The sequence below is a fragment of the Etheostoma cragini genome, chromosome 16, assembly GCF_013103735.1.
Source record: "Etheostoma cragini isolate CJK2018 chromosome 16, CSU_Ecrag_1.0, whole genome shotgun sequence".
Classification (NCBI taxonomy): domain Eukaryota; kingdom Metazoa; phylum Chordata; class Actinopteri; order Perciformes; family Percidae; genus Etheostoma; species Etheostoma cragini.
The window spans coordinates 3138611-3149018 of NC_048422.1; the positions used below are offsets into that span (position 1 = coordinate 3138611).

General features: G+C 42.5%; 1 protein-coding gene across 1 annotated transcript in view; it reads right to left on the reverse strand.

The window, feature by feature from the left end:
- Positions 1-10408, reverse strand: part of dcc (DCC netrin 1 receptor) — a gene marked incomplete at its 5' end in the record, with an annotated part of 178856 nt that overhangs the window by 152128 nt on the left and 16320 nt on the right. The window contains 2 exons of the mRNA XM_034897161.1: positions 9087-9223; positions 10109-10259. Of these exons, the coding sequence (XP_034753052.1) occupies positions 9087-9223; positions 10109-10259 (288 nt within the window). The remainder of the gene's footprint in view (positions 1-9086; positions 9224-10108; positions 10260-10408) is intronic.

Sequence of the window (10408 nt, forward strand, 5' to 3'; positions counted from 1 at the left end):
ACCAAGCGAAGCTTCTGTAGTTCGCTTTGGGTTCCGCTTTCGAGCTCTCCCCGGGTCGCCGGGGACGACTGGCGAGGGTAGGCTTGGACCCCGTTGAAACTGCGTGCCGTTCTAGTTTCTATTTACCACTGTTACTGCTGTTTTTGATGCTGATGTAAAAATAAAATCTCTAACTGATTGCTTTCTGTGGTCTGAACACAGAAATGAAAGACAGCCGTGTTTTGCTGCAGCCTTCTAGCTGGCGGTCGTCGTTGCGTGATGACACAGTGGATACGTGTAACGTCTCATTAGCTCAGCGCGAGCCTCGCTGTCCGACAGCCCCGACCCAAATCCTGTCCGATCAGGACAGCTGTGCTCCTGCTGGGAGTCACAGCCGGGGCCGAGGCCCCCGAGGACAAGTTCCCCGGTACCAGCCGGAGCCGCCCGTCCCGACTAACAGGTGAAGCCGGCGTGACAGTAATCGCTGAAGACAAAGAGGAAGGAAGGAAGGAGGATGCTGGCAGGCTGTGACATCACAGAGTGTAAGAAACCAACACAGACTGAAAGATAAAGAGATATCTTTTAAAATGCTCCACAGATTCTACCCAACTAACCATTATCTGCAGAAAATAAAAAAATACATTAATATCAGTTGTACTTTTTGTGGAGCTCTAAATGAAACACTGGTTCACTTATTTTGGTCTTGCCAGTACACCAAGAAACTTTGGAGCAGGTTATCACATTTTATTGCTGATCATATTCACCCTCACTGGGAAAATGTATTGTTTGGATTCACTCAACATAATGGAAAGCTTTATTCTGAGTATTACACAATAAATCTAATTATTATTTTAACCAAATTTTATCTGCAGAAATCGAAGGTTTTGAAAAAGAAGCCAAGCTTTTTTGAGCTGGCTCTTAGTCTTAAACAATACATTGCCTCCATTTCCACCTGTACGAACAAGAAAGCTGTTAGATCATATGACTTCTGTAAGCTTTACAGAATATTTGTATGAAGCGTTTTGCTTATTTCTTTTTTCTTCTTTTTTTCTTTAGTAACCCCCTGGCTCTTTTAGAACATAGACTTCTGAGATGTACAGAATACGTTTCTTTCTACTGTATGTCCATATTGTTCGATAAAATTTGAATATAATAAAAAAAAAAAAGACTGAAAGATAGCCGTGCAGGGTCGAAGGGGGTGGAAATCACCAGACACGATATTATCATGACACTTTGTATGTCACGATACAACATAACTGCGATTTTCAACATATTGCAATATTCTGCAATATATTGCAATTCATGACCTTTTTTCGTACTTCAAATGATGTCCCCGAAGCAAAAACTTTGTCAATATCTGAAACAAAATGTTCATCTCACTTCAATTTCCCGTCTAATGGCCTGAAAAAGCAATCAGTCTTACTATTCTAGTACCAAAAGGTCAAACTGCTCAGTGGTAGAGCGGTTGCCTGCCAATTGGAAGGTTGGTGGTTCATCCCTGGCTCTGCAGTTCCATGTCAAAGCGTCCTTAGGCAAGACACTGGACCCCCGATGCTGCGCCATCAGAGTGTATGTGTGTGACTTTTTATCTGATGAGCAGGTGGCACCTCGTACGGCAGCCTCGGCCACAGTGTATGAATGTGTGTTTATGGTGAATGGTTCCTGTACTATGTAAAAGAGCTTTGAGTAGCCGTTTAGACTAGAAAAGCGCTACATAAGAACAGGCCATTTACATTTAACTCTCAAGTGCAATTTATATAATAAAAGATCATAGTTGGCGTCTGTGTGTCGATACAGGATTGCCACAGAAAATATTGCGATACTATGCTTCATCGATTATTTCCCCCACTCCTACTGAATATAGATACAAATTGCAGCCTGAAGCATCATTCTTTAAAGGGTAACTTCAGGTTTTCTCAACCTGGGCCCTACTTTACTGTTTGAATTAATGACGGGAACAACAATCCTTAAAACTGGTCCAGTCTTAAGCAAGAGGCAACTCAAGCTACATTGTAAAGTTATCGGAGAAATGCAGACCTTGAATTTACGTCCGTTTTTGCCACTGACAGTGTCTCACAGCATTATGGAAAGGAGATACCGTTTTGTTAAAAATTAAGATCCTATTTGTCAAACCAGAAACTGAAATCACCATCACCAAACCTAGACGACTCCACTTAAATAATCAGTAATTTAATCATCAGAAAGACACTTCATTCAAAGCCGTCTTTCTTTGTCTTTCAACTGTTCCAGCATTCACCACTGTGGGTTGGTTAAAAAAAGGGTTGGAAATTGTTTGGACTTTAACAATTGTGATTCCAATTCCAATTCTTCCTTTCGATTCTCGTTTTTAATTTGTTGAGGGGTGGAGTTGAAACGGGTCACATGCTTATTTCACAAATAAGAGGAACGTTTTGTTTCAATGGTGGTTTGCCGTTTTACCGGAATTATAAAGCCAGACTTCAGAGCGACGCTCACTGTGCTCCATGGAGTCACACAACAAGCGCCTGGCCGCTCCGGAAACCAAAACGGATTTAAAACCAACTCCTCCAACAGATCCAGTACAGAAACGATTCCACTCACATTTTCATTTCTGAAACAATCACAAGTAGAAATCGGTTCTCGATGCCCAATCCTAGTCTCAATCTTAATTCACCCATTTACATGTGAGAAAACACTGGCTCAATACAGATAAAGTATGGTTTATTCAAATGCAGTGGGGCGAATCTGGCGAGTTTGGCGATGGCAAAATGTTATGTTAAACAATTATGATTTTACGCATTGACAAAACGGTCGATCTCTGTAGGGAGCCTTTACATAATGTTGTCGGACACTTAGAATAATAATCTCTGGCAGACGGTTAGTGGCGAAAAACAGAACTTTTAGTGGACAGAGATTTGTGATAATGTCCATTGGTCCTGTAGGGTTACATTGCAGCCTGGTTCACGGCTGTCAGTTACCTGTTGTTACCAATGTCTAATATGTTTGCCCCCAAGAAACCAATGCATGGGAATATAAGGCTTAAAAAAACATATTACACTTCAAGTGTTAGGTAAGGAAAGGGGGGAGGAAAAAAGGAATTAGAAATCAGACTGTGCTGAAACTGAAGCATCGGAATAACCTTCACTACTTAAATCACCTCCAACCAGCAGCGAGAACCATTTTACATAATATCAATTCCCGAATAAAAGGACACACAGATGGCAGGATTAAGGACAGCAAACACAAATGAATTGGAGGGCGATCTGACTGGCGAGAGGGAACAGAAATCTCCCAAGATTCGTCAAACATCCAAACAATGTGCCGCACCGAGAGAGATGACAACAGATGGTGAAAACAAACAGATGTCTCCTCACACTTCTCACTTTCATGCGACGCGTGTTCTTTTGAAGGACAAGTTGAAGAAGAAGTTTCTCCGCAAGGTAAAACATGGCCTTTAAGCTCATACAGAGCATGATGGGTAGTAAATGCCAAGTAGGTCGACCCGGTGAGGATCAGATCGTGCTCCAAAGTCACGTTAAGTCCATTTTCCCCCCCTCTATAACTTGATTGAGGTCAAATCCTGGATTACGGAGCTTAAAGAGACAAAGGATGGGTCAAGATGATTTGATTTGTCTACGAGGCCGACATTTAAAAACCTGTGACATTTAAAACCTGTGACGGATTAAACAATCTGAACATACGTAACCAAAGAGCCGGCGACCCTTTGATCCGTAACATCTGGCCAGTTCATAAAGAGATGCTGATTAACTGAGTGAGGATGGTTAGAGTACGGAAAAAGAAAAAAAGACAGACTCAGAGACTACAGAGGATAAAGAAATGAAAGCCACTGTAATTTATTAACTAACATATATGATCTCTAGCTGAGTTGCATCACGTCACCTGGATGTCATGGGATTTATGGTGGAATCCATTGGGTGAATCGTGCAAACCTGCCACCATTATCCAGCAGAACCAATCCACTAATACATGAGTAATAGTGGATTGGTTCGATGGATTGGTTAGATCTGATATCTCAAATAATTGAGACTAGGCAGTAACACTCACTTACGGCGTTTTTATCCCTCCGATCTCTTCACATCCCCATGGTCCTTTACATTAAATTCAAGTTATTTTTGTATTAAAACCAGCTTCAATGTTTTTATGGAGCCGGGGAGACACAGCTCCACATAGAAATAGAAATAGAGCGTGGTGAACCGTTCTGGCAGTTCATTTATTCCAATTGGCTGAAGACATCCTGGTCTTGGCTGGACCGGTGGCCATATTGACAGACTTCAAATCCTCCCTCTGTTTTAGTGAAGACTTCCCTCTCTCCACAGGAGCTCTGTGACCCCCCCCCCTTTCATGTCTTTCAATCTGCGGCTCAGTTTTTGGGCAAGCGGGGCACGCCGGCCGGTGGCTCAGCGGGGGAGTTTGGCGGCTCGTTAAATGTTTTCTAAAACACCCAGAGTAATTCACAGAGCCTGTAATTAATCAGGAGAGGAGCCCTGCAGGCTACAACCAGGATGCGGGTGAGGGTGGGGGGGCGGGGGGGCGGGGGTCTCTCTTTCTCTCCCTGACCCTTTCGTTCTACTTGAGCAGCCCTATGGTTGAAGCCAGAAAATATTGTAAAAGATTGAATAACATAAATAATTCCACTGGTCGGTTGTATGTGTGTGTGTGTCTGTAGACACTATACATAAACACATACATCCTACATATATACACATACATACATACATACATACAAACATTTAGTACATTTGCACACACACACACATATACACACACACACACACACACACACACACACACACACACACACACACACACACACACACACACTGCGTTAAGAAAATTGAGTCCCTGCAGTACGTTTAACGTAGAATCCCAAAACTTGGTTCACATATGTAAAATGTCAAACTGTAAATAAAACTCCATTGGAGCCATACCCTAACTCGACAGGAAGTCCGCTAATTTGAATTGAAAGTTTGAAATAAGTGCGATTTTTGCTATTTTCACATGTAAGGCTTTAACAAAGTCCTCCTAGAAATTTCATCAGATCAACTTCAAACTTGGCCCGTTCCATCTTAAGACATTAAAGATGAAATGTTGTTAAAAGAAAACCTTTTCGTCATTGGCCTGGCCGTGGCGGGGCGGCCATTTTGTGCATTTCCCCAGAAGGACCGCAAACCACTTCATATGCAACTCTACTGTACACCCTACTACTAAGTTACTCATGGAGTCAAGGCAGCGCACTACCCACCCGGCCCAGGGTGAGTCTGATGAAAATCGATGCGTCTGCCCGGTTTAGCACTGAGATTTTCTCGCATTGCACAGCGCTCTGAAGGAAGAATTTCAGAGATTAGGCTACATTATGTTCTGCCTAAAATAGTGTGACTTTGCACATTTTTGTGGCGCTGAGGTGTATGTCACATTGTAGCTGCCAAAGCGCCGCTGCTCTCTGTCTCTGGTCGTCGGGGTGAGTTTTGCATTTCTAATCCAAACAATATCAACCTTGGCTCTACACTTCCTCGTGCCCCCTAGCAAGACGCCAGACAGACCTTCCTGCTGAAATGTATTGATAAATATAATTATTATCAACAGGTTTCTTAAAGTATGAAATGTGAAAGTCTCTCATCCACCCGGTGTAATTCTTTCCATTAGCATTAGACAGCAGCACACTGAATAGACTTATAGATGCAGCGCTGGCTATGAGGCTTTCATTAGGCCGCTAACAGGAAGCGGCTAATGAGCCGGGCTGCACTCATTATCACGGGGAAACAACACATATTCATTATTCTAATCATGGTCACTGCCCTGTGGAGTCAGAGCACACACACATCTCCATACATCACCACATCGTGGATATTCATCAGCATCTAACGGCCTGCTTTTGAAAGAAGTGTGCATGCAGACACACGGTCCGGTTCTGGTGCTCGATGAACGCAGATACGTGCTGGTTAGCTCTCCCAACGGGCCGGGGTGTGTAGAGCACTACCATGAGTCCACGAGGCTAACGTCTACTAATAAAAGTCATAAAAATATGCTGACTGTGACTGTTGTTTAATAGCGATTATTTTAAGTACACTATTGCTTCATCTATTGGCTATACATTGGAAATTTGCTAATTTAAAAATCTAAAGCGTGCATGTCTTGGCTTTAGAAATCAGTTTTATTGACAATACTAGGGCTGTGTGATATGACCTAAAATCCAAATCACGATTTATTGCATATTTTACCTTGGTAATGATAAATGAACAATAATTGAATTACTTTTTGATTCAATCATGCATACTGCGTTTTGAAATTTGTATGTACTCGGTTTTGAAAAAGGTCTTTTGCATGAGTACAATGTAAATGGGCTTTGCAATGTACAGTATTCCTGAACTCTTAATTAACTTGCTTGTCCAAACTTTGAACCAGCAAGTTTTAAGCTCCTCTTTTTTTCTGCTTGTGGAGAACAACGGGACACATGAAACTATATAGATGAGGACCGGCGGGTTAAATCTCCCGTCCGAGAGTAAACCAGGCAGACGCGCAGCTAACAACCTGCAGGTGGAGGCGCCGGAGACAGGCTCGGACGTCCACGCCACGACCCGCTGTGGACTTGTGTCGGACCAAGCGCTTTCAGGAAAATCTCTGCATATGTCCGACAATGCCCAGGACATTAACCAGTACAAGCCTACAGCTGTCTGCGGACATGTGCCAGAGTGTGTGGCGCACCACCACAAATTAGTCCATGTGTGGGAAACACTGAGTACAAAGTGTGTCAGAGCCTCCCGGACGGTGAACTGAGACTCCGTTTCCTGCCCATCAATCAACGGTTAATGATCGGTTAACATTTAACTTCATTGTGCTTTCTTTTGGAAGGCTGGCTGCCAAAAATCTCCACTTACCGGCTTATTAATGAGCCTGAGATAAACGCTAGCGATCAGTAAACAGAAGTGACGTGGTGGCCGGTGTGCGGTGTGTGCGCCAGTGTTTGTGTACGTGCAAACCAGAGAGAATCTGGAAGGGGAAGGCCTATCAACATAAATAAATTATCATAATTATCGTCATGGGAAACATACGTTAAGAGGTTCAGAATTTTGATGTTGATACATTTAATTTAAATTGAATTTGAAAAGCTATAAGTATCCTACAGTCATATGAGTGGTAACAATTTCCATGGCATTACTTTGACATTTGCTTTAAGATCCGATCCACGACGTGACAGACTGGAGACACAGACTCTGCCTGTTTGCTGTAAACATCATGTAATATCTGCAGGGAGCAGAGTGTAAACAGAATGCGAATGTGATGCGAACACAGGGACAGACTCGGAGGGGGTGCTGAGACAAAGACACAAAAAAGGACGGGGATGAGCGGCGAGGCGCGGCTGGAAGGAGACTGCAAACACCCGAAGGTTAATTTGTAGATTTCCTCCTGAGATTCAAACAAGCAGCTGCTTCTGTTTGATTCCAAGTCTGTGTTTGGGTGGAGAGGGGTGGAGGAATGGGGGGGGGTTGTTTCATTAAAAGGTAAAAAAGAAAAATACAACCAAATGTGATGTAGTTGTTGTCTGGTGATTATGACCATCATTTGTAATGAGAGTATAATCATGTGTAATTCTCAATTGAAAAGAGCCCCATAGGAAAAGAAAACACTGAAAGTTCTCGCCTGGTAAGGTTTCTCCTACAAAAAGACGGACAGTTTTCGGGCAAAAAAGTTGAACCTTAACACAACATGACACAATTAGAGCTCTCATTTGATTCAAATATTACATATTTTTTCCATGTGCCCTAAATGTACTTTAAAGGGATGTTGTTTTAAGTTTTGAATGCCCTCATGAACATATGGATGGACACATATGCATTCTTTATGCAAAGGTTTATTATTATTGTAACAATCTGAAAAAAAAGACAAATTCTGTCTAGAACACGTGTCGAACGCAAGGCCCGGGAGCCAAATTCGGCCTTCTCGCAGATTTTGATCCAGCCCGCATACCAACGGAGGTTCCCAATAAACTTTCGCCCGCCTAGTTGTGGGCCAAACCAAAAAGACAGGAAACTGTCATCATGTCACAGAATTGGACAGATTTGCCGAAATTCCTATAGAAGCAGGGAGTTTTCACACGCAGGCTGTGAAACAGGTGAGTTGGCTGTGTGGCTGCTTCTAAAAATGTAATCTGTTTTTTTTGCATGATTTGCTAAATTTGATAATGGCTAAGGAACTTTTTTTGCCGACTTTTTTAGGACTTTAGGTCAACAAAAATGCCCAAAAAGCAACAAAAAGGTTGTGATTGGTTTAAAGAAATGCCAATAAACAAGAGCACGTTGTTCTTCTATCCAGGAATGCTGTGTGGACTCGCCAGACCCTCCTTCACAGCGCTGTTGAGGAGGGTCTGGCAAAGCGAGACTAGACGTCCCCAACCCGACCAAAAGACTTCTCAGTGAGCTTTCAGTTTAGTGGAGGGGTATTTCTGATCCAAATGCCATCTCTGGCTGGGCCGGTTGACTTCCTGCTGAACACACCTGAATACATGAGCAGGATCGGTGGGATTTCACCAGCATTTGGGGAGCAGTCAGCCAGTAAATACAAACATATTCTATTCATGAAAAAAACCTCCTGAAGCAAACAGACACCTCCGATTTTACATTTCATGATGGTATTTGATTCTGGATGTGATTCTGGATCAGACTGTCTTGCAGATACAAGGGCTTCTATGAGCGGAGGGGAACACTTTTTTCTTTGATTTGTTTTTAATTTCCTCCCTCGAGAGTTTTGAGAAGTGACACAGTTTCATTCTTTCATCTTTTTTCACAAAACTGTGAGCACTGAGGTGTGTGTGTGGGTGTTCTTTTACTTCTATCCTTGTGAGGACCAATGTGAGTTTGGAGAGTGAGGACATTTAGTCCGTGCCATTTTTTGAGGGTTTAGATAGCTTTTGGGTTTATGTTAGAATAAGGAGGTGTCTTAGCGACTAAGGCTTTAAGACGTCAAGCATGCAAAGGTAACATCGCAGATGTGAGTCTAGCTGGGGACCTTCGATTTAGGATGTCCCCTCTCTTCCCTCCCATTTCCTATCACCTCGCTTCAGTCACTTTCACAATAAAGGCCAAAAATAAATAACCTGTGTGTTGGCTTACCTAGTACACTCAGCTCTGTGTGTGCAGTGATGTTGTGGTTCTTGTTGGCCGCTGTACAGCTGTAACTGCCAGAGTCGTCGTCGGTGACACTCCTGATGATCAGATTACTGCCCACCAGCAGAGAGTACTTCTTATTCCTACACAGGAAAGGAAGAGCGAGACAGTTTGCTTTTAGCATGCTTGTTTGATCAGTTGATAACTTACACAAAAGAAACATATGTTTTGGGTTAGCATTCATACTTAAAAGGATTAGTCTGGTAAATTCTACATTTTTCTCATTGGCTACAAATCCAGTGAAAAGACAAAAACCAACAACGTGTTAGTCTGTTCCGCAGTACTTTCAGACTTCCCCACCCTCTCTAAGACCAGAGGTTCTTACTGAAGAAGGCTCACACATATGTACTGTAGATTCGTCACATTCATCACTCATTTCTAAAAACAGCTAGTTGCTGTGGTTTTTAGCAATTTGTACTCAAAGATTGCTCTGGTGCGGCACCAAATCCTGCTGGTTGTATGTATTTTCTCTATCCTTCCTCTTCTTTGTGTTGGCATTCTAAACTCCGATAAATTTCAGAATCCTTGCTCTTTGTAGAAATAGTTGGCTAAAAGTTGTGCTTAAACTTTAGAAATTGTTAGCTTAAAGCAATGATTGAACTGTAGAAATTGTTAGCTTAATGTGATGATTAAACTGTCCAAATAGTTAGCTAAATATAATGATTAAACTGTAGAAACTGTTAGCTAAAAGCTATGATTAACCTGTAGATAAAGTTATCTTAAAGTAATGATTAAACTTGGTAGTAGGATACTTTTACTGATGGTTGTGGCTTCATGGCATTTATTGACAAGATGAAAAATGTAAAATATAATCACTGGACTTATATAAAAGACTGGGCCATGCCGGGATACGTGTGGGTCTGTACTGGGCAAAACTATACCCTGAGCAGATAGTGTTGGGTATCACGTGAGTGAATTATTATTTATTTAGGGCAATGTGTAAAATAAGACAAACAGGTTAGACTGACCAGCTCTGGATCAGTTCCTCTCCTCTCCTCCACTGGATGCTTGGAGTCGGGTATCCGGAGGCGGAACATTCTAGCACGGCGTCGGTCCCCAGAAGAACCGTTACTCTGGAGGGACGCTGGAGGAACTGGAGGTTCCTGCTCACCCCGGGCTCTGAGAGAGAGAGAGACAAAGACGAGGAAGTAAGAAATTGAAATAGGGTGCATGTTCTGAGATACACTGCACAGATATACACTCACCGGCCACTTTATTAGGTACACCTGTCCAACTGCTCGTTAACACTTAATTTCTAAGCAGCCAAT